Source organism: Natator depressus, chromosome 10, assembly GCF_965152275.1.
Source record: "Natator depressus isolate rNatDep1 chromosome 10, rNatDep2.hap1, whole genome shotgun sequence".
NCBI classification, from domain to species: Eukaryota; Metazoa; Chordata; order Testudines; family Cheloniidae; genus Natator; species Natator depressus.
In genome coordinates, this window is record NC_134243.1 from 51,830,123 (window position 1) to 51,855,224 (window position 25,102).

General features: G+C 38.9%; 1 protein-coding gene across 1 annotated transcript in view; it reads left to right on the plus strand.

Annotated features, from left to right (window-relative positions):
• Positions 1-25,102, plus strand: part of VPS13C (vacuolar protein sorting 13 homolog C) — a 191,594-nt gene that overhangs the window by 62,157 nt on the left and 104,335 nt on the right. The window contains exons 25-38 of the mRNA XM_074966157.1: positions 1,354-1,483; positions 1,887-1,965; positions 2,500-2,639; positions 3,205-3,358; positions 4,649-4,725; positions 4,874-4,933; positions 6,856-7,018; positions 14,755-14,871; positions 15,940-16,043; positions 18,360-18,527; positions 22,132-22,436; positions 22,836-22,983; positions 23,654-23,762; positions 24,240-24,373. Coding sequence (XP_074822258.1) covers positions 1,354-1,483; positions 1,887-1,965; positions 2,500-2,639; positions 3,205-3,358; positions 4,649-4,725; positions 4,874-4,933; positions 6,856-7,018; positions 14,755-14,871; positions 15,940-16,043; positions 18,360-18,527; positions 22,132-22,436; positions 22,836-22,983; positions 23,654-23,762; positions 24,240-24,373 — 1,888 coding nt within the window. The remainder of the gene's footprint in view (positions 1-1,353; positions 1,484-1,886; positions 1,966-2,499; positions 2,640-3,204; positions 3,359-4,648; positions 4,726-4,873; positions 4,934-6,855; positions 7,019-14,754; positions 14,872-15,939; positions 16,044-18,359; positions 18,528-22,131; positions 22,437-22,835; positions 22,984-23,653; positions 23,763-24,239; positions 24,374-25,102) is intronic.

Sequence of the window (25,102 nt, forward strand, 5' to 3'; positions counted from 1 at the left end):
GTATCCGCGTGTGCTACTGTTTGTCTAATGTTAGCCTGCCAAGTGGAGTGATAGCATGTTCAATGAGATAGCAAGCTGCTTCTGCAGCCTTCCTGGCTAAAGTTCCTATCTCAGACATTTGTAAGATGGCAACTTGGTCTTTGGTGCTCATGTTTGCTTCCTATTATGCCATCACTCAGCAAGCTCGGGATGATGCCAGATTTGGGCGAATTGTCCTTTAGTCCCTGTGCAGATAGGCTCTGATCCTTCTACCTGTTTCCATGGCTAGTGAATCATCAAGAGAGGAATGCACATGTGCAATCACTTGAAGGAAAAAAACAGTTACTAACCTGTTCCATAACTGTTGTTCTTCAAGATGAGTTGCATATATCCGTTCTACGACCTGCTGTCCTACCTCCCTGCATCAGTGTTTTTCCGGCAAAAAGAAACTGGGGGTGGCGGTGGTCCTTGTCTTTTTTATACATATATGCACAGGCATGCAAGAGCAGAGCGCTCTCGAGCTGCCCCGATGGGTACTGCTGAGGGAAAAATTTCTCACCACTGTGTTCGGGGCATGTACACACCAAGAGTGGAATGGTCATGTGCAACACACCTTGAATAACCACAGTTGAGGAACAAGTTAGTAATTGTTGGTTTTTTTTTTTTTTTTTTTTTGCATACCACCTATTGAAATTTTCAAGGAATTCTTGTCTGAAGTGTTTTTGGTCACAGTTTCAGGCTGCAAATAATTCCTTTACATTTTTGTTTAAAAGCACAAACTGTTCTGCTGTTTACTGAACAAAAACTTTTGAACATTGTGGCAGTTGAGTGTGTTTTGAATAAAGTAGCTCTGGTGGGTTGTCCCCACATCTTAACTTTTCCAAGAAAAACAAATATCACAAGTTAAGAGCAAAACCAGTGACCTGAATACCTGAAATGTATGTAGAGGCAGTTTTCCTGGATTTTCGGGCAAGTATCTTATATTGTTCTCCAGCCATCAGTATGGCTAACACAAAGAAGGAGCTGAGAGGAGGAGGGAGTTATGACTAGCCCCTTGGGCTTCAATAGGAAGGCGGGGGAAAGGGGTTATTGGTGAAATTCAATAGTGGGGGGAAAATCTCCATTTAGCTTGGGTGTTTAATATAGTTTCACTGAATTTTTTTTTATGGCTGTGTTAACTATAAGTATATGTACTACCAGGCCCTGAACGCAGATGTCTGCATCATGAACTTCTTTGCTCCAATGGTTAATGACATGTTAAAATTAAAATTTAGTAAACCTCTTAGTATCTGCTGAAAAGTTGGCTCACATGTAACTTCATTCCAATATTACACTGTTCACAAAATGCTGTTTTTTTAAATTCTCTCCCCACAGGTTTAAAGTTTCAGGAGGCCTTCCCCTGGTACATGTGAGGCTTTCTGACCAAAAGATTAAGGGGATTTTTGATCTGATTGATAGCATTCCATTTCCTGAGATGTCAGCCATGTCAGTTCAAAGCACAAAGGTAAACTGACTAGGATAATGGTAAACTCGAACTAAAACATGATAGTATAACTGCATAAAACCCTTTTAGTGAGTGCATTCCTTCATTTAGTATTTACAGAAAGCCGATATTAGCAGGTAAGAGAAGGCTACAGGATATCTGAAAAAAAAATAGTAATATGTTCATCTGTTGCTGTAAATGATGATGAAGATAGTCTTCAAAGTCCACTTGAGCACACACAACTAGTCTTATTTGAATAGACAGTGTATTATCATATGTTGACTTGAAAGCTCAAATTAAAATTTGAGTCTTATCCACAGATTTTATTTGAAAAGCAGGGTGGATTTTCGTGAGACTATAAATGAACATTCTGAAGTAATAAGTTATGGTAGATTAGTTTCTGTACTTGGCTATTTTTTTCTAGGTACCTGCTATCCCCACGGTTACTGATGTGAGGAAAGGGTTACTTGACACCTCAATATTGCTGGAAGGAGTAGAGTCAGGTAACAAAATATTTATAACTATTTCTAAAAGTAAAAAAAACTATTGTCTATTTAGCAACAAAACTTTGCTAGGTGTTTCTGATCATGAAATTAGTGTCCGGTGGACAATAAATACCTGTGCATACCTGTGAATTGCAAAATTTAAGGCGGCCTTGCAGATCTTGCTGATACTATCTTAAGACACTAAACTTGCTTTTTAAAAGTAAATAATTAGCTTTTTTTGTTTAGAAAATAGCTTTCATAATGTAAATTAATGTATGGGAGGCTTTCCTAATTTGAGATCAGTCATTCAATGGGCTGTTAACTTGTGGTGTCTGGACCCTGATTGTCACAACTATCTTGCGCTTGTAATTACCATATTTAGAAAATACTTACACGAAGAGGCCTCAAACACAGGTAAATACAGAATTGATAATGACAGACAAATCAGTATGTCAAGGTACTAGCTGTTGCAAAGAGAACATTTGCTTGTTTTTATATTTGGCTGTCAGTGCCACAGACAGCATAAAAATATTACATGTCTTTATTTCCTAGAGTCTGATGAATATTTTGATGCTGAAAATTCTTTTTCACTAACTGAAATGGCTCTACCTGAAGGACATGATCTAAAAAACAAAACAGAGGCTATTAATGAGGAGTTCATAGACCTTCAGTTGAAGTTTGAAATTAAAGAGGCATGTGTTTTACTCTTCTCTCTTCAAATTGCATTACTCTCTCTTAATCTGAAGGCCATTATAAAGCAGTTATTATATGATCCATTACATGTCAAAGTGCATCCCCATTAGTCTTATAAACAGCACGCTGATGAAGTGTAATCTCAGAAAAGAATACATTTACTTTAACACCATAATACAGCAAACTTCCATATGTAGTAACTTAATAGTGATGCCACGTATGAAGGAGGAAGTTGAAACATCAGGAGAGTCATTAACAAAGAACCAACTCTAGGAGTTTGATTCTGCTTTGTAACAGCAAAATTCTACTCAAAATATTTGTTCACCAAGAATTAGAAATGTTTCCCCCCGCCCCCCGTTCCATTATGCTTCAAGTAGTTCAGATCTTGACAGCCCACCTTCATTTTCAGACTCTTGTGCAAGAATGCTAGTTGTTAAGGAAAATAAGACAGTAAAATTAGCAGCAATTTCATTTTCCTCTTTCTGATTAATAAAAAATGGAACATCAGATATGAAAAGAGATACCACTCTATTACTGACATTTGTGTAATTCTCATTCATGTAGGTGGTTTTAGAACTCACAAAGCAACAGAAAATAGAGGAAACAATACTTGTATTTAATGTAATGCAGCTCGGAACAGAAGCTACAGTCAGAACATATGACTTAACAGCTGTATCTTACTTAAAGAAAATCAGCTTGGATTACCACAAAATTCAAGGTAATGAAAATAATAAAACAAAATGGAGGATAAGAGTAATTGTGTCTCTGCTTAGTAGACTTCATAGTTAAACCTTTTTGTATCAAGGTTTCGACTGCCTACCCTACGCTTTCAGAGAAAAGTTCTACAGTATGACAGTTAGGTTTGATATTTAGAATGAGCCCCTTCTCTTTTGAGGCTGCGGTTGTGTGGGCCCAAATAATGGAACTTATGTGCCGGCACAGTTGATGCCATTAAGACATCCATCTGGTTTTCTGTGCTTATCTAGTAAATGAGTAATTTAGACATCTAAGTTGTAGTTGCAAAATGCTGGAAGTCAAGTTTTAAAAATCTGACCCTTACCCTTCGACACGCATCCAAATTTTTAGGAAGATACCTAGAAAAGGAAGTCACCTTTCTTAGTAATACATATTTGGCAATGTATCTGTTGAAGAGTGGGAAGGGGGTTAATTTAAATTTGGTCCAGAGAAACAAGAAGTGGTAGATCATAATGGTCCCTTCTGACCTTAACATCTATGAATCTATGGAAGTTCTTCTAGGGCTTGAATTGGGCTAGCATGCACTTGTGCACCTAGACTGACCAAAACAGCTAATTTATCAGTGTGTTCTGTCATTTGTCTGTTTTGTTTAAAGTTTTCTTTTCCTTAATAATAAAACACCCATGGTTAATAATTTTGATTATTTTACTTGGCTTCAATCATGGTGTCCCGTAAGGTATGTAAAAGAACCACTGGAGACTAAATAGTAGGAATCATAATGCCAGAGGATAGTCTCATGGTAGCTAGCTCTTACTAATTCAGGGAAAATCAAATCAAAAGACAGAATCTTTGTTACAGGCTAATTCATGAGACTATCCTCTGGCATTTGTCATGATTTTTTTTTTTCCAACTGAATGCTTTGTGAAACATTTTTCAGGGGCACATATCAACATTAGTCTCTCAGTACACATGGACTTCTAATACGAGTTTGGCACCTACCTTTTTTGAAAATTACAGCCCTTTAAATGTTTTAATATTCTTATTCTTCAATATAAGTATTTTAAATACGGCAAAAAGAAAAGGTATCAGCCTGTCTAATAACAGTGTTGACTTGTCATTGCCTGCCTAAACGTTCAACTCAAAATGTAAATATGGATTCTAGGTTATTGGCACAATGCTTCAGGCAGCATCACAATTTGAAGTGTTAAATAGAAAACGATGTTAGAGGAGAAGGGTTTCATAAACATTTCTTTGCCTGCTTCAATATTGTGAAAGCTGACTTCTCAATATGCTCTTACTTGGTATGTTACAGATAAAAAACGACCGCTTCACTTAATTAGCTCTTCAGATGGACCTGGATTAGACCTTTTGAAAGTGGAATATATCAAGGTACATGCTTACTATTTAATAAGTATTTATTAAAATGATCTGTTCAGTGTATCTGGTAACAAGTTACAAATTTAGCACACAAGGTATAAATGACTGCAGTCTGTACAATGCAGTGCCTCATTCAATTTGTCTATCTGTAACCTTTTAGGCTGACAAAAATGGTCCAAAATTTCAGTCAAGCTTTGACAACACTGAACAAACACTTCAGGTAAGTGAATTTTTTTCATGTGTCTAGTATTAGACACTTTACTTAGCAGGTACCTGCAAGTCAAAACTCAGACTCATTGAAGACTAAGCCTGACTTCCCTAGGTAAAGTGGTATGATCTTACCTCATGTTAGGTAAGTTAAGGTAAAATGCTAGTAATGACAGGGCAACTTGTAATTTCAGTAGGTCAAGTTGAAGCCTAGGCTCTTCCATAGTCTTACCTTGACCGGCAAACTCTTGTGAAAACAGCTGCTTGGTCTTCACTAGGGTTTTAACTAGCTATCTCGAGTTAATGAGTTAACACACCCTTCATCTCCATCCCCCTCCCCGCCACACCCAGTAGAGACAAGGCCTTGAAGTCCAGATTGCCACTATGCCACTCCAGCCCTGCCCCTGACACATCCCTACACCCTGGGGTTCATAGGAGATGGCTATAACAGCTGCCCCAACCTAGGAAAATTCTCAGCTGCACTTAGGGCAGTTTTACTGTCCTTGTGTGCCACTCTGGCAGTGCAAAGAGGTCCAGCTCTCCCAGAAGCTATTAGAGTATGGATCAGAAGTCTCAGCCATTCCCTGCCAATGAACTGAAATATGTGCTTAAAAGCCTTAGTTCAGGCACCAAACATTTTAAAATGACTAGATAACTGTAACAATTGGCGGAGCGAGCAAGCTCTGTACTAATGCTTTTTTCCTCCACAGTACAAGAACGAGGAGGTATTAAAGTTATAAAAGAACAAATTTAAGTATGTGAAAAGGAAATACATTTATTGTGTGGTACTCTCAATATCTGATGTTTGGGTGAAATGTCGGAAGAGATTAAAACAACCTGGGGGGAGGGAGGGGAGGTTAAAAAAAAAATCTCCATTAACTGTGCCTGAGATGAAAAATGAGAAAGGTAATCAGTTTTCTTACCGTAGGGCATATCGCCGATTGGTTTCAGGAAGAAACTTTTTTTCTCTGGTGTGAGCTGTGACTGATGTAAGGAGTACCTTGGGGATGAAGGCATCTTCTTTTGAAGCATCTGCCAGTTACAGTCAAGCTGAATATTTGACTGAAATGGTCAACTAGAGTGCTCTACATTGGGTCTATGAATTCTGTTTGTTCCCAGTTTAGAAATGTTTTATATTTCTGTGAATCCTTCTATATATTGAGTTGAATTCTTTGGTACATATTTAGTGTTAAATCTTTACATTACTTATATGAAACTGTCAAGGTTAGTGAAAAGTGATAGAACTAGGCTTGGGTACATCAGCATAATTTTAATGAAAATGAAGTTATTGATGGTTCCCAGATGAATTTATCAAGTTATGGCCTAATTAAACTACATCTCTTTCATCTTGTCTGTCTTTTTGTGTGTTTGGGACAACTACAGTGTGGTATACGCCTGGCTAGTACCTCTGGTATAGCACGGGATTTTTAGTAACATTCAACTGCAGCTTGCTTGAAAGGTTTATTTTGTCCAGCTGAGAACAGACAGTTTAACAATGCAAGTGTTCCCCTGAAGAACTTTCTGGGAAGGTATTTTCTGCATCTTCTGGTAATTAGTATTATGCATTTTCCCCAACAGACTAAGTTCTCAGGGCAACAAAGGTTAAGAAAACCAGAAACTACAAACTTAAAAAACAGATCAGGAAAAACTACTCAAAGACTATACTGGAGTCAACTAAAAGGGGAAAGAAAAAACACAACTAGTCGAGTATTTGATGTCTTTTTAGTTTAGTTGCATGTCACCTTGTTCTTGTATTGTGGGAAGATGAAGCTTATTGGTGATTACATATCTGTGTTATTTTCCTATATAATTGTCACCCTGCAAGCCTAAATCCCAACCCATTCAGCATGTCTACTCATGGAAGTGATCTGCATGCTAAATGAATGTTACCTGTAGCTTTACTTTTTGTGATTTGGATTCTTTTGTTTTAAACAGGTGGCCTTTTCGTCATTAAATTTTCTGCTACATACACAGGCCCTTCTCTCTACTATCAATTTTCTAACAAGTGTTATTCCATCAAGCAGTCCAAGTGCTGGTGACATAGGACAGTTGCAAACACAAGGAGAAAAGCAGCAAAAAGATACTAGTGTGAAGAAAGGTATAGTTAATCTTTTTGGCGAGCCTAATGTTGTTCAGTGTGTTATGTTGGATTGAAAGGGTAGATTTAAATTGTTAGACATTAATTTAATTTTAAAAATTATTAAAATATTTAGTTTGCAGAAACAAGAAATGGTAGGCAAGTTCTTACTAATTTTCTTTCACTGCCAACTCAGAGGCATCCACTGTTTAGTCACAAGAGTTATTTTACATCGCTTAGGGGACATCATGATTAAGGCCAAGCAAAATAATGGCAGTTATAAACTATGGCTGTTTTGTTATTGAAGTAAGGAAAAGAAAACATTTAAACAATACAAATGATAAACTGGTTATTTACATTACAATTTGTGTGGTATCTCTTTCTGTGGAAAGCTTTTAACAGAGATTACAACCCTGAGAATGAACACCTCTCAGGTATGCTTTCCTCTTGGTAAGTTAAAACTAAAGTATATTTTTCCCAAAATTATTGTGAATCCTTTCTTTAGTATATCCTTAGATAAATAAGAATGTTCAGAGATGGGGAGAATTTTGGTTAAAGGCAGGATGTCCCATTGTTTGTTAATATATAACCAGTTTATATATTAATAAGCCAGTTTATAGTTGGCCAAGTAAGCGATCTTTACTGCATCTTATGAAACTGAAGAAAATGTGGAAATCAGTTACTTAGAAGAAGCCATTTAAGGAGCAATCTTGAGACAGGCCAGTTAGCCAAAATTAAGACTCTTAAATCCAATTAAATCCCACTGAATGTCAGTTTACCAATGTTTAGCCTCTGTCTTCTCTCCAGGAATGCAAGGTTTAACCACTTGGTGATTAACAGGAGAAACTTAGTCGTTTAAGTATCAGAGGGGTAGTCATCCACAGAAACAACAAGGAGTCTGGTGGCACTTTAAAGGCTAACAGATTTATTTGGGCTTAAGCTTTCGTGGGTAAAAACCCTACTTAGTCAGGATTTTTTACCCACAAAAGCTAATGCCCAAATAAATCTGCTAGTCTTTAAGGTGACACCGGACTCCTCGTTGTGGTTTTTTCCGTCTCTTAAGTTACAACATTTCAGTATTACCAAGAAAATCATGACAAGAGTTTTAAAGCTAATCCCTTGGCAGTCTCTTAATTTCCTCTCACTAGTCCAGGTTGAAGTAGTGGGGCGGTTTCCTTGGGTTGGTTTCTTGATTTTTTTCCGTTTTCCTTACGTAGGTTGCTTATAGAGGTGGCCAGGATGAGTTGTGGAGTGCTTGTTGTCTAAGTAGTAGGGTGTGTGTGTGCACCTGTGCGCGCGCTCACTTCAGAGTTTTTTATATCCTTTTCTTTATTTTCATGAAATGATAGAACACACCTTTTTCATACTTCTTTAGCTTTAAACTGGTTATCACCTTTTCATTGGCTCCATGCCTTTGGGGTTGGCTTAGGTGGCACTTTCAGCTCCTGAATATGCACTTTGTATTATTAATATACAATATTATAGCAGGGAAGATCCAGAAAACTTTTAAAGTTAGTTTTAACTCTTTTATTTCCAGTCAAGCATTAATAAAATTGAAAGAGTACCTCAGATAATGGACGGAATACAAAGAAATTCTCTTTTCAAAAAGTACAAATGCTCCTGTTTTTTGATCAGTTTTTATTTCTCAAGAGCCTTTTGAAATTAAATAATTTATTGAAAGTCTTCAAATTAAGTTGTTGCTTCTATATGATCATTTTTGGAAAGATGATTTCTCGTCGTCTTGAGTGGGTTGAGAGTTATTGGCGCACTGTCAGCAATTAATTAATTTCTACATTCCTATAAACATATACTTCAATGACTTCTTACATGAGTAATTAGCTTAGCCTCAAATGACCCTGCTATAATTGTGCATAAAACATCTGACTATTAATATATCATGAAATTAGGAAGTTATTAAATGAAGGTATTCATTTAGATACAAAATATTTGCAAATGTGCCTTTTAAGAGGCTTATGCCATTGTAAGCATTGGAGAACCAACAAAGGTTTTCATCTTTAAGTGGAAACATGAGTTAGAAGTAACCAGTATCTTCTGTAAAACATTTCCCACCATAAATGTTCCTCAGGTTCAAGGAATGAAGACTTTAATGTGTTTACTAAAGAAATGAATTTCAAAAAGGATATTTCTAGTTTTATTTGTCAGAGTTTAAATTCAGGTTTTTCTTCGAAAAGAAAGTGGGGGTGGTTAGTATAGGCCCACTTTACTTCTAGATTTATTGCTCCGATAACGTAGTCTTGCATTCCTTTCACAATTAGGTTGCTTCCAAAAAGTGTTTACGTGGTTTGTCTGGTGTTGGCTGTATTTGGGAGATTAGAAACAGAAACCTTCCTTCATGTCTCTGATTAGCGTCAACATTTTGTCACATAATTAGCTAAACATGTGTATTGTTAAATTTCCAAAACTCCTGGCTTTAAAACTCCTGTATCCAATCTTAATGGTCAGTGAAGGGTTCAATCATGCAAGATACTAAGCACTCTGGCCCTGACCCAGCGAACAAGTTAAGAACAAGTACTTAACTAATGGAGACTGTTTGCTTACTTAAAGTTAAGTATGTGCTTAATTTGTTGGATCAAGATGCAGGAGCATTGATGTGATCTAAAGATAGGTGTGGCAGGCAAAACACGTAGCCCTGGTCTACACTATGAGTTTAGGTCGAATTTAGCAGTGTTAGATCGATTTAACCCTGCAACCGTCCACACAACGAAGCCATTTTTGTCGACTTAATGGGTTCTTAAAATTGATTTCTGTACTCCTCCCTGACAAGGGGATTAGCGCTGAAATCGACATTGCCGGGTCAAATTCAGGGTAGTGTGGATGTAATTGGACGGTATCGGCCTCCGGGAGCAATCCCACAGTGCTGCATTGTGACCACTCTGGACAGCACTTTCAACTCAGATGCACTGGCCAGGTACACAGGAAAAGCCCCGGCAACTTTTGAATTTCATTTCCTGTTTGGCCACCATGGCATGACCACGCAGAGCTCATCAGCAGAGATGACCATGGAGTCCCAGAATCGCAAAAGAGCTCCAGCATGGACTGAACGGGAGGTACTGGATCTGATTGCTGTATGGGAAGACAAACTCCGTTCCAAAAGACGAAATGCAAAAATATTTGAAAAAATCATGCCCTTGGCGGAGGACAGAGGCTATCACAGGGACCCGCAGCAGTGCTGCGTGAAACTTAAGGAGGTCAGGCAAACCTTCCAAAAAACCCAAGAGGCAAACGCCCGCTCGGGGTCAGAGTCCCAGACATGCTGCTTCTATGATGAGCTGCATGCAACTCTACGGGGTGTCCCTACAACTACCCCACACCTGTACATGGACTCCTGCAAGGGAGTCTAACACAACAGGGATGAGGATTTTGGGGACGAGGAAGATAACATGCACCAGGCAAGTGGAGAAACCATTCTCCCAGACAGCCAGGAACTATTTATCACCTTGGAGCCAATACCTTCCCAACCCGGGCTCCCGGACCTTGAAGGCGGAGAAGGCACCTCTGGTGAGTGTACCTTTGTAAATATAATATACGGTTTAAAAGCAAGCATGTTTAATGATTAATTTGGCCTGAAGACTTGGGATGCATTCACGGCCAGTACTGCTACTGGAAAAGTCTGTTATCGTGTCTGGGGAATAGGGCGGAAATCCTCCAGGGACATCTCAATGAAGCTGTCCTGGAGGTACTCCCAAAACCTTTGCAAAAGGTTTCTGGGGAGGGCAGCCTTATTGCGTCTTCCATGCTAGGACACTTTACCATGGCAGGCCAGTAGCACATAGTCTAGAATCATTGCATAAGAAAGCATGGCAGCGTGTGGTCCCGGTGTTTGCTGGCATTTATCTCTCTGTCTTATCCTCAGGAGAGTGATATCATTCGTGGTCACCTGGTTGAAATAGAGGAATTTTATTAAGGGGACACCAGAGGTGGCTGTTCCTGCTGGGCTGTTTGCCTGTGGCTGAAAATAAATCATCCCTGCTGTTAGCCACCTGGTGCGGGGAGGGGTGAAGCGATCATCCCAGAGAATTGGGTGTGGGGGTGGTTTAGCTGGGTTTGTGCTGCACGTTAACCCAAAAACATCAGCCCCTCCTTTTAAATGGCCATTGTGTCTTTTTCAATTTTAATTTCCCTTTTTTCCTCTCGCAGCTGCAAATGTTTCAACGCTGCGACTAGCATCTCCGTCCCAGAGGCTAGCGTAGATAAGAAGGTGAAAAAAACGCACTCGTGATGAAATGTTCTCTGAGCTCATGCAGTCCACCCAAACCGAAAGAGCCCAGCAGAATGCGTGGAGGCAGACAATGGCAGAGTTCAGGAAACCACAAAATGAACACGAGGACAGGAGGGACACGCGAGAGGATAGATGGCTGGAGCAACAGGAGAGGTGGTGGGATCAAGAGGAAAGGTGGTGGCAGCATGATGAAAGGAGGCAGGATGCAATACTGAGGCTACTAGAGGAGGATCAAACTGATATGTTCCGGCGTATGGTTGTGGTGCAGGAAAGGCACAGACCGCCACTGCAGCCCCTGTGTAACCAACCACCCTCCTCCCCAAGCTCCATAGCCGCCTCACCCAGACGCTCAAGAACGTGGGGCGGGGGGGGAGGGGCTTCTGGGCACCCAACCACTCCATCCCAGAGGACTGCCCAAGCAACAGAAGGCTGGCATTCAATAAGTTTTGAAGTGCAGTGTGGCCTTGTCCTTCCCTCGTCCCCTCCTCCACCACCCCGCTCGATGCTTCCCTCCTCCCTGGCTACCTTGGCAGTTATCCCCCTATTTGTGTGACGAATTAATAAAGAATGCATGAATTTGAAACAACAATGACTGCATTCTGCACTTGCTCAGCGTATAGTTGAACAGCTCCTGACTACTGTCCAGGGTGCCTGTGTACAGCTTCATGAGCCGTGGCATTAAAGGATAGGCTGGGTCCCCAAGGATAACGAGAGGCATTTCAACATCCCCAATGGTTATTTTCTGGCCTGGAAAGTAAGTCTCTTGCTGCAGCTGTTCATACAGACCAGAGTTCCTGAAGAGTGTCATGTACCTTTCCCGGCCATCCCACGTTGATGTTGGTGAAACGTCCCTTGTGATCCACCAGTGCTTACAGCACCATTGAAAAGTGCCCCTTTCGGTTTATGTACTGGCTGCCTTGGTGGCTGGGTCCCAAGATAGGGATATGTGTTCCGACTATTGCCACACCACAGTTAGGGAATCCCATTTCAGCCAAGCCATCCACTATGACCTGCACATTTCCCAGAGTCACTACCCTTGATAGCAGCAGCTCAGTGATTGTGTTGGCTACTTGGATCACATCAGCCCCCACAGTAGATTTGCCCACTCCAAATTGATTCCTGACTGACGGGTAGCTGTCTGGCGTTGCAAGCTTCCAGAAGGCTATCGCCACTTGCCTGTGAACTGTGAGGGCTGCTCTCATCTTTGTATTCTTGCACTTCAGTGCAGGGGAAAGCGAGTCACATCGTCGCATGTGTAAGGGCACTTTCATGGAAAAGTTTCGCAGCCACTGGGAATCATCCCAGCCCTGCAACACTATGTGGTCCCACCAGTCTGTGCTTGTTTCACTGGCCCAGAATCAGTGTTCCATGGCATGAGCCTGCCCCATTGCCACCAGGATGGCCAAATTGCCGGGGCCCGTGCTTTGAGAGAAGTCTGTGTCCATGTCCTCATCGCTCTCGTCACCACACTGCTATTGCCTCCTTGCCTGCTTTTGCAGGTTCTGGTTCCACATATACCGCATGATAATGCGTGAAGTGTTTTACAATGCTCATAACTGCCATGGTGATCTCATTGGGCTCCATGCTTGCCATGGTGTGGCGTCCGCAGGAGAACAGAGTTGCAGGGGAAGCGGTGGTTGGATGATTAGTTTTGCAGACCTACTGCACCATCTGCTGCCAGGACACAACAGCTAAGCAGGCTGCACGCTTGCCGTGGTATGGCGAGACAAGAGCAGCCGAGCAGAGTTGCAGCGGAAGCAGCCCTGCGAGACCACCAGGAGAGCAGAGTGCCAGCGGAAGTGATGGAAGACGACGGTCATATAGAGGACCTGCGAGGTGGATTCAAAGCATCAGGAGAGCAGAGTGGCAGTGGAAGCGGTGGATGACGACAACAGTTAGCAGTCCTACTGCACCGTCTGCTGAAAGCAGTACGGCGCCCGCACAGAAAAAAGTGCAAAACGATTGTCTGCCGTTGCTTTCACGGAGGGAGGGGCGACTGATGACCTGTACCCAAAACCACCTGAGACAATGTTTTTGCCCCATCAGGCATTGGGAGCTTTAACCCAGAATTCCAATGGGTGACGGAGACTGTGGGAACTGTGGGATAGCTACCCACAGTGCAACCTTCTGGAAGTCAACGCTAGCCTCGGTACTGTGGATGCACTCCGCTGACTTAATGCATTTAGTGCATTAGTGTGGGGACACACACACAATCGACTGTATAAAACCGCTTTCTAAAAAATCGACTTCTATAAATTCGACCTAGTTTCGTAGTGTAGACATACCCTTAGTAAAAAGGAAAAAAAATCAAAATGTTTGTCACCTGTGTTGTCTTCAGTTGGGCTTTTTATTCCTATATATGCTTGTTTTAAGAGCTGCTTCACATGTGGCTCACTCAAACTTTGAGGTATGCCAATGGCTTTCTCTCTCTGCTTGTGGAATAAAAAGTAAGGCAGGATCTTAATCCTCATTGCAGGGTAATGCACAGAGAGAAGAGGCACACGTTGCTTTCTGCAAGTAGTTATTAACTTAAGAACTCGGTGCTGAACCAGAAAATGCAAGAATAAACTTTTTCTGACAAGACTTGCTGACTATGTAGCGTGTTCCTTTTTTTAGCCTAATGAAAATCTCTACTTGCTTCTGGAGCATAGGAGGAAAAGAAGGAGAAATCCCAAGACAGTTGGTGACAGAGGCAACAGTCTGTGCCAGCTTCCCAAGAGCTATAAAATGTACATGGGCCAAGAAATGGACTACTCTGGCAGAAGAGCAGTCTAAAGCAGTTTATCAAGCTAATGATCTGTTTACAGGTGATAGGTTCGCTCCTTCTGCAGACCAGTAACAAAGTTACTGCACAGATAACTAACAAAGTGTGAGCATTTAAACTTCAGTGTTGAGCATTACTTTTAACTATGTCAGTCAGCACTTTTATTAATCAACACAAATATTTAGTCTCAAATTTTAAGAAAATCCTTTCTTATCCAAGCAATAAAATTTAATCCTGAAAATAAGGCCACCTGTACATAGAAGATGTAAATTGATAAAAAGCTCATGGGTTTTCGTAACTAGAAAATATTTATCAATCACTGTAACAACTCATATTTTGTAATTGATGTTTTATAAACAAATTAGTTTAATTAACATTGACTGCACTTAAGCCTAATGTTGCCACACTTGATTTCTCTAAAATTGTTGATCCACCAGAGGTAGCACAAGTGGGTGTGCCACTTTCAACAGGGCTCCAGGCAACTGCTGGCATTTAAAACATATCCTATAGACTAGATCTGAGCAGCTTAAAATGCTATTGGTCATCTGGAACTCTGTCAAGATTAGCACTGCCATCGATGGTATCAGAAATGAAGATGAACCAGAGGCAGCAGTAGTAGGGGTTCTTAATTTAAAAAAATAAAAAGGTTAATCTTGACGTTCCCTTTGTCTACTTGACAGAGGCCAAAGAGCTTCAAAGTATATTGAAAACAAACAAACAAAATGCATTATGATATTCTTTGTTTTTACTTAGTGACCAAAACTGCCAAGGATAAGGAAGTTATAGACTTCAAGCTGTTTGCCAAGTTGGATGCCTTCTGTTTAAATGTGTGTGATGAAAAGAACAACATTGCTGAAATCAAAATACAAGGTAATGGCTTCTTTAGTAAAGAAAGTGATTACTGGACTTGTTAGTAAATTAGCGGCAGTTTCTTTAATTACTTTTTACCAGGTTATAAAGTATATCTTACCATGGAAGTGTGAACTTGAGTTGTTTCACTTCTTTGAGATCTATTTCTGATGCCCCAAGTATGTATGCTGAAGCCATCTGGTGCCCCAAGTTTTAATTTTTTAATAATCACACGTGATGTAAAACGTTTCCACTTTGTAATATGTAAATAAAGAAAATTTAACTTACATTATCTGTGATGTCACATTAACACTTCCTTAACTGAATAATAATAACCAGCTCTTAAAAAGCATTTTTCATCCATAGATCTCAAAGCACTTTACAAAGGAGGTGAACATCATTATTCCCATGTAAAGATGGGGAAACTGAGGCACAGGGCAGGCAGTGACATGCTTGAGGTGACCTAGCAGGATTAGAACAAAGGCCTCCTGAGACCCAACACAGTGCTCTGTCCTCTAGACCATACTGCATCCAAACACACAAATACAGACAGGAGATGAGGAAAGGGACGTGGGGAAGCAGTTCCATTAAACACAGATGTGGGTGAATTGTTGTGGTGTTAAGTCAGAATGGAGTTGATACCTTCTCTTGGCAGATAGGAACCGTTGTCCATAGACTTTAAGGGGAGGCTTGAGTATGAAGCTAGAGACTCTGTAGCTGACTGTTAGACTTGTAGTTAAACTTTGTGGTACAATCTGCATTTGTATAGACATAACTGAAAGCAAGCAGCATGGGATCTGATTCTGAAGTGCAAAGAATGCACATCTCTATCTGCTGCTGGATAAAACACATTTTTGTTAGTCAGTAGCAAGACAGAAAATAGAAGCGTGTTTCTCTTCAATACCTGCAATCAACAAGGAACAAAAAATGGCAAATGGCATACATTGTTTTAAAAATAACAACTTCTTCAGAGCTCTTACAGGAATTCATTTACTATCTATCATATATAAAACTACTAGACAAATATTTCTGAAACAAATAATGCTATTCGGTAATTTGGAGTAGCACTTACCTCTCATTCTCTTGCAGGTGTTGATTCATCGCTCATTCTTCAGCCAAGTCACACTGTGCTCTTTGCCCGTCTTAAAGACATAATTGTCACAGATGTTGATTCAAGGACTATTCATAAAAAGGTATAATTCATGATAAGAGTATTCCTATTTTACTTGATCCTTGGTTACTTTTATGTATATAAACCATTTGTGACAGAATAATTCACCCGAATATCTTTAAATATTTCATTTGCTAAATTCTAACAAGATAAGATGTTAGAGACACCAGGTGGGTGAGGTAATAATTTTTATTGGACCAACTTTGACAAGATATTACCTCACCCACTTTCTCTGTCTTGGGACTAGCAAGGCTATAGCAATGCTGCATACAAGATTTTGTGTGTAATACCTAGGTAGAACTGTAAAATGTGAAACCACTGGTAATACCTTTTTTAATGTTTATTAAGTAGTTCAGTGGGATAGCATTCTCTCCTTCAAGTAGGCTTTACATGTATGTCTACAGTGGTGAAGGTTTGCAGGTCTTCATTGGTGATTCCAGAAATTGAATTGTAGGTGGTATTGATCGTGAATCACAAAAACGTCAATTTGGCACAATAGCAGTTATGATTCATGAGTCCCAAGCACCGGAATAGCCAGGGAATATTGCAGGTTTCAATAAAAGTGAAATTGCAGAGTTATATTTGGGCAGTTGCATAATGTCCTGTCTTTGTGGCTCAAAACACTGAGTTTCAAGGGAAGTACGTTGCCATGAAAACTTACTGAAAGTTTACATCCCTTCCCCATGCTAACCTAATGGGAAGCATTGTCACAAATCAACAGATGGATTTAAGGCTCGCATTTGGAAGATTTTTATAAAATATGGATAATTGTATGTTTCCTAAGTCTTGCTACCAGTTTCCTTCTTGCTACTATATAACTATATAAATAACTATAATTATTTCACCTACTGTGGTAATTGTCATAATTTTCACATTTCAGATCATTATGCTGAATTGATTACTGTTTGTACTCCTTTAAATAAAAATAAATAAGCATTTAGATAGGAGTAATATTGGGTTGATTCTTAATATTTTGCCTACAAAATTGAAAATGACATGAAAATCCAGCAACATGTAACTTGCAACTTCTCAAGGAAGAAGATCACATAGTTCCCAACAACCTTATTTGTCTTACTGCATATGGAGTTACATTAAGACATTTAAAGGTGTGGTTAAAACAATGGAATAATAGAACATTCTAATTGTTTCTCTCCAAACATTGAACTGCACTGCTATGTTGTCATTGTTGATTGCATTTTCCCCCTTTAAAAAAGAAAAAGAGGAGGAAAAAAATGACCAGAGATACCAGATTCATTTGATGAAGGAAAGTCAAATATATATTTTGATTTTTACTCTGACTGCACATACATCATTTTAAAATTAGACTTCCTTTTAAATTGTATGCCATAAAGAGCAAAAATTACAAGCGTCACAGCTCCGAGTTTGACAGAAGTGTGGGGCTTTTAGTGCCTCCATAATAGTACTGGGGATTCAGAGGACTTTTGGGGGAAAAAATTATTATAACGCAAAACAAGTCCTAGGGGATCAAATTTTGTCTGCAGGTATCGTCACAAAATATCCGTGTTGCATACATGGATAAATGAGGAAAATGGTATACTGTGCACAGACAATATGTTGTCACTATTCCATAATTTCTTGATGCTTAACCAGTTACTCTTGGACTTAGAATGCAAATCAGTTCCTTATTGATGTTCATGCCAAGATTGAAGATTAAATGAGGACAAATTACTGGATTATTGCAGTGCTGTGTGAATATCTGACCATTACTTTAAAATATTTTCGTGATCATAGGTCTGAAATGACATAGGAATTCTTAACTTTCTAAACTTAATTCTTAAATTTCAGAAGAGCTAAAATAAATATCTGTGCTCTAAGCATGAGAAATTTCAGAAGTAAGAATTGTTTATATTGTACCTGTATGTTGAATTTTGTATCATTTTAAAGGGCTCCTTAATTTTAACTGGAGCATGGAGTGTTTAAATAGACTTTGTGAGTGAACACTTTTAGCTTGGCTTGACTTCAATATTAAAACTACTGCATGCATGTACTACATTAGAGACGATCACTGAAAAAGCTAAATTGCCTCCAGGAGGGCTTAAAATAAAAATATTTTGTGGTTATGAAGACAAACTAGCAGATGGATTTGATATTTGAAAAATGGATGTGCAAATTATTTTTAACTTGAAGTAGAATCTTTTGAGTACCCATTTCAGACTAATGTATGTGCTTCGTCTGCTGTTTACATATTTAGTTTTCTACTTTATCTATTCATAAACCTTCAGAAGGGTAATATGAAAAATAGATTAAAATTTTGTTTTACACTTATTTGAGAACTGGGAATAGTGATGTGAGGATCCTGTACCTATGTCTTCTCCAGGCTGTCTCTATAGTAGGAGATGAAGTCTTCAGTTTCAACCTGGCACTGTATCCAGATGCTACTGAGGGAGAAGCTTACACTGATATGTCCAAAGTGGATGGTATTGTCTCTCTGAAAGTGGGCTGCATTCAGATAGTTTATCTTCATAAATTCCTCATGTCACTTCTGGTAAGATTGTTGATTGTACTGAATTACCAGTTCAATGTTGTCTGAGTACCTCCTCTGAATGAAAACCACTGGTAACTTGCAGTTGCCATTACAAAAAGGACAGATTTACTGTTTTAAATACATACTAGGAGGACAAAGGTTAGATAAAGCATTAATTTGTAGGATAAATTCTTAATTTTAATATCTGTTGAATTTAAAAAGCTGATGTTGATCTACAAGTGCTTGAAACTCCTTTTACAAAAATGAGACATGGTGGTAATCCAGAATTGAAACGTGTTTTTTCTATCTCAGCATCACACACAGTGACTTAAATGCATCATGCAAAACCCAGCATTATTAGAGGTGATCTTCTCTTGCAGTTGATTACCTCTACCATAACCTACAGTTCATGAGACTTATTTCTATTTGCTTTTCTGCTCTTCATAAAATGGATGAGTTAAATGTTGTTATCTAGTTTACAGGATGCAAACTGTCTTTCATTACGTGGGATGTACTACAAAGCTGATGTCATTAGGATCTGTGTTCTCCATGTTTCAGAACTGTTTGCTGAAAAATGACTTTTTAAAATGCAGTTAGTTAATATTGTTTGTTTTTAGCCACATCTTGGGTTTCTTTAGCGGACTTGTGAGCAAAAGAGCAATGTTGCTGTGCCCTGAGGTTAATGAGTTTTGATTCCTTTAATGAAGGCTGGCAATTTGTTGACAGAAGAGTGAATCATGGTAAAGAATTAGGTTATTACATTTGGGAAAATAGCAGAATGGGGACCCCTTCAATCACTGGTGAACATTGTTAAAATGCCAGTTTAAGCAGAACAAGCTGTTTACACTGTTACTGAATGATGTTCTAGACTGAGTGTTCAATAGTCCCATTCTCTTATCGAGCAGAATGCTTAATCTAAGAGATCTCTGGGGAAAGTTTATATTCCAAATTTTTCCTCTTTTGCTTTAACTAATGCACAGCATTATTTTGTATGTATTCTTTTTACAAGACCTTTACAATTTAATTTGTGGTACTTCTAATTCTGAATGTCCCAAGAAAAGGGAAACAAATTCTTTTAGGAGTAATAGAAACCACTGTACCTTTTGGTCTCGGCTGAGATAGTCAAAGCTGAATGTCCAGTTTACATTGAAACAATTTGAATGCCTAATTTACATGAAAACTAATAAGACCTGGATGTCCAAATCATTCAGGTGTCTGTGAAAACACATTAATAGTTTGAAGAAAAATAACTACACTTTTATAAAATTGTGGAATATTGGTATGGACATGCTTAAGGGGAAAAGATTTATTTTTTTAATCTGGAAATTAGGAAATAATGCTGATAAAGAAGAGAGTGACAGATGAATTAAATGTGCCCAGCACAATGTTGTTGCTGAATTATCCCCTAGCATATGCATGTATCTTCCTTTAGTAAAACCATAAGAAACAAATGTGTGTTCTCACTCTGGATCACAGATGTTGTTAAATCTAAAATTATTAGAATTGCCAGTATTTTTTCAATATACCTTTTGGGAAGACACTGAAGAAGCTGTAATTTACTAAATTTGTTTCGCAAACTAGAGAAAGAACATAAAGCTTAATATTTTTAAAATTAGTTTTCAGTTTCACAAAGTTGTCTCTGTTGTTGCCTGTGTCTGTTTTTCAAATTTTCTGTATTAATTGTGACAAAGTTCCTCCTCTACCTTGGTGGGTCTTGCGCTTATTGGCGGATTTGCTCACCTTGGAGCTTTACGGCAGCCATCAGTTTGACCGTTTTCGTGAACCCACAGTCCAGGTCAACTCCTCCTGTGTCTGACCAGGAGTTGGGGGGGTTGGGGGGAACCCGGGCCCGCCCTCTACTCTAGGTTCCAGCCCAGGGCCATGTGGATTGCAGCTATCTAGAGTGCCTCCTGGAACAGCTGTGCGACAGCTACGACTCCTTGGGCTACTTCCCCATGGCCTCCTCCCAACACCTTCTTTATCCTCGCCATAGGACCTTCCTCCTGGTGTCTGATAATGCTTGTACTCCTCAGTCCTCCAACAGTATGTGTTCTCACTCTCATCTCTTAGCGCCTCTTGCTCCCAGCTCCTTACACGTGCACCACAAACTGAAGTGAGCTCCTTTTTAAACCCAGGTGCCCCGATTAGCCTGCCTTAATTGATTCTAGCAGCTTCTTGATTGGCTGCAGGTGTTCTAATCAGCCTGTCTGTCTTAATTGTCTCCAGAAGGTTCCTGATTGTTCTGGAACCTTCCCTGTTACCTTACCTAGGGAAAAGGGACCTACTTAACCTGAGGCTAATATATCTGCCTTCTGTTACTCTCCTGTCGCCATCTGGCCCGACCATGTCACATAATGTTAACTTTATTCACTATCTATCCATGTGTTGATTTCTTGTTGTGAAAGTGGCACGGAGGTGGGGTGTGTGGCTTGTCTTCTCCCAGTAAGACTGGGAGGTGCTAGTGAAAACGTAACCGATTTTGTGCCAGGCTGCACCTTTTCTCACCTCTCAACAGACATGCTCCTCAGCTCACCTCTTGCTTTGCTTGAAGAAGCAACTTGTGTCTCTGGCTGAGGTGCTATCTTGTCTAGATCCCTTGTTGCCTTAGCTTTTAAAGTACCCAAACTTGTCCACAGGAATTTCACCAGGCACATACAGGCCACTAACTTGCTTGGTAAAGTCCCAGAAATCCATCCATCGAGGGGCTGGCATCCTAGAATCCTCCTTCCTGGTATTCAGAGCTCTCTGTCCATGGCCAGGAGACCCATCGTACAAACTCAGGCACTTACTGTCTCTTTTCAAGGGATCTAAACTCTTTTTGCATGGGTTCTGGACCTAACCATCGAGATGTCAGAGAAAGTCTAAAACAATTACCTTCCTATTACAATTTCTGCTTTCCACAATAACCAGGAGATTTTGTTCCCACACTTCTGAAATCGCTAAATTGAGTAAGATCCTCTGACAGTTATTTCATTCCCATAGAACTCTTAAACTTCATCTAGACTGTACCAAATAGAGGAGGAAGTCCCACTCCGTCTTTACTCAGCTCCAGTTTCCAAGGAAAAAGAAGAGGCCTGTGGATTACCTCTCTGGCAGCTTCTGATTTTGCTTTCATGTAGCTTTTTACATGGTAGACTCATGATTAACTTAAAGCTTAAACACAATTCCACTATATTAGTTGCCACCATGTGAGAAGAAAGAAGATTGCAAGGACTAATCTGTGTGAATTGATCTGTACCTGTGGCACTCTTGCTATAGGAGAAACAAGTATCTTACCTGTTGTATTTTTCCATGATGAGGTGACATTGATGTAGTTACTCACCATTTAGGTACTGGCTTGAATTGCTACCAGGGAGAAAGAACCAAATGAATAGACATGTCACAAAGTCACCAAACTGAAGAGCCTTCTTGTAGGGAATGGGTGATAAGGGTGTAGATGAGTGCAAAAAATGCTTAATTCTGATTGACAGATAACCAGACATATCTGATCTGTCAACCCATATTATCTTGCCATGGGAAAAAGTTAACAGATAAGAAATTTGCTTTTCACCATTAGTTATACAAAAGGAGAGCAGCTAAGCTGTACCTTACTTTTTTTCTTTCTACCCCCTTATATTTGTTACAGAACTTTCTGAACAACTTTCAGACAGCAAAGGAGGCACTGAGTGCTGCTACAGTTCAAGCGGCAGAAAAGGCTGCTACTAGCGTGAAAGATCTGGCTGAGAGGAGTCTTCGCCTTTCAATGGATATTCATCTGAAAGCGCCAGTTATAATCATACCTCAGTCTTCGGTGTCCCATAATGCTGTCTTAATAGATCTTGGTTTGATCAGGGTACAAAACAAGTTTAGCCTGGTACCTGCTGAAGGCTGCTCACTTCCTCCAGTCATTGATAAAATGGATGTGCAGCTCACGAAGCTTAAGCTGTCTAGGTATGATAGTTGATTTTACCATCTTGAACTTGAACTGAAAATTCAACAGTTAATTATTAGTAATTTACCTGCTATGAAGTTATTTAATATAACTTCTCTGTAGTTTAGAACTCCATGGGACAGAACAAAATATTACTTTTAAAATATTGCTTAAATTAGTTGGTGAATTTAGGATAAAAAGATGGTGTTTATTTTTTTCCATTGTGAAGATAAGTAAAGCTGTAAATCATTTAAATAGTGAGTTGACTGAGAACAAAAGGCAGCATCACCTCAAATAGTGTTTTATTTATGAAAATATAAATACACTTCAAGAATGTTTGTATTTGAGCTTTAAGTTGTTTTTTGAAATGTCACAACATATGGTTTGTTTCATATTTTTGTTGGTTGTTTCTTTACTAGGACAATTATACAGCCTGGTTTTTCACAGCCTGACATTCAGATACTTCATCCTATTAATCTGAATCTGTCTGTGAATCGAAATCTAGCTGCAACTTGGTATCACAAAATTCCTGTGTTGGAAATCAAAGGGCATCTTGACACAATGAATGTAAGTATTTTTTTTTTTTTTTAAACAGACTACTTTCTGATTGTGTTGTGTTGATAGTGTGAACCTTTACATTGTTAACAATTCCATAAATATTCTTTGTTTAAAAAAAAAAAAGTTACAGGTTGGTTAAATCTATGCAGGTTTATTTGGATCAAGAAGAGACTCATCATGTTGTGTTAGGTTTAGTTGGAATTAAAAAACAAACAAAAAACAAAAAAACTCTTTAAAAATATTTACTGCGCGAGAATATTGAACTAAAATACTGTTTTTAAACTGTTAAAGAAAATACACTAATCAAGAATGTGTGTACATTTGTATAAAAAGAAAATCCAATGAGTTTAAATCTCATAGCCATCTTGTAGAAAGAACATGTTGTAAATAAGACTGAATTCCATTGTAGATAGTCAGGTTCCTTTTCACAGTCCTAAAAAGTCATTACCCATAACTTGTGTGTTGTTGTTTTTTGTATTTCTTGGATGGTCACATCTAGAGCTTATGAAGGCCATATTATTGTGGTGTTTGATTCTTTTGAGTGGTACTGCTGAGTGAGACGTGATAAATAAAGAGTAATATATTCCTGCCATAAAGAGCTGTTTTGCTGATATAGGTAAACAGTAGAAGGAACAGATATACAATTCATTCTTAAAAACATAAAGCTGTTACTTTACAGGTTATTTTAAGTCAAGAGGATTTGAATGTTCTGCTTAAAGTACTGACAGAAAACCTTGGTGAAGCAGATGAAATGTTAAGTAAAGCAAAGCCAATAGTGCAAAAGGAAGGTAAGAAAATTTCTCTTCTGCAATCCTCAATTTTAAATGGGTGTTAGTCTTCATTAAATTTTCAGTGAAAGTGAACAGATAAATGTAAATGAAAAGCAACTGTAATTCTTTAAGCCTATCCCTAATTTTTACTACATAATTGTTTTGCTCTCTTGCTTTCTTGTCTTATGTATGTATGTTGACATTGCTCATACTTAAACATATATCTCAAAATGAAAATATTGGAAGTAAAAATGAGAAATGTTATGAACTAAAAATTCATGTGGAGTTAGCCAATATTGTCATATTGTGAGAGTATTTGTAATCAACAATGCTTCCTTCTTCCATTCTTTACTGAAAGGCTCAGTTGAAAGAAATTTTGTACATTTTCACTAAAAAAACTTTAAATATATAAAATACATGGAATGTGTTTCTTGTGTGAAATGAATTGTAGTAACACTTCCTTGAATGAAATTAACAAATCATTGAAAATGGCAGGAAAAATTAAAGGAACTGAGATACCTCTGTCAACACAGAATGAGAGTACTTCAGGAGAAAGCTTACCTGGTACAACAAAAGTAGCATTACGTGAAGATGTAACCAACATGCTCCTTAATTTTGAAATCAAAGAGGTATATATTTAACTGTACAATATCTTGCTTGTGTCTGACTGGGAAGACCAGGTTTTGTATCCCTCTGTGGCTGCTTTGCATCAACCAGGACAGAGTAACCATAAAGCCAGTTCAGCAGGATATTCAGATTGACCTTGGTTAAGGATATCACTAGTGGCTGGAAGTCACTCAACTTAGTGCCAGCTTCCTGGTCCCCAGTGTAGCACCTTCCCCCCACACCTCCCCAGCAGTTCTCAGCTACCTGTCTGTTACATGTTCAGCCAGTGAAGATATGTTGGTAAGAGATGGATGCTGCTATAGAAAAGAATAATTTCCCTAGGTAATTTTAAATGGACCCAAATCAAATGTAAATACTGACAACCTTGTGCTTTTGACTTTTTGCAATATCAGAATGTTGTGTGTCAGTCCAAATAAAATAAAACAAAGCAAAACCTTGGATTCCAGCAAAGAAATCGTGTGGTATCCAAAATAGTCCCTAGAATCACTGGTTTTTAGAAGAGTTACAAAATGGAAAATAAAAATTCTCATCCTCCAAGAGAAAAGAGCCTCTAAGTTTTTCATTCAGTCAGACTTAATTACATGCTCTGATGCATAATGTACATACTGGCCCATTTTTTCTCCTTTTCTGAGAGGGTGGGGGAAAACCAGGAGCTGTAATCTGCTGCCTGATCTGTATTATGAAACCAATTTGTTTTCCAGAGACTGTCCAAATATGAAATGTTCTGGCTC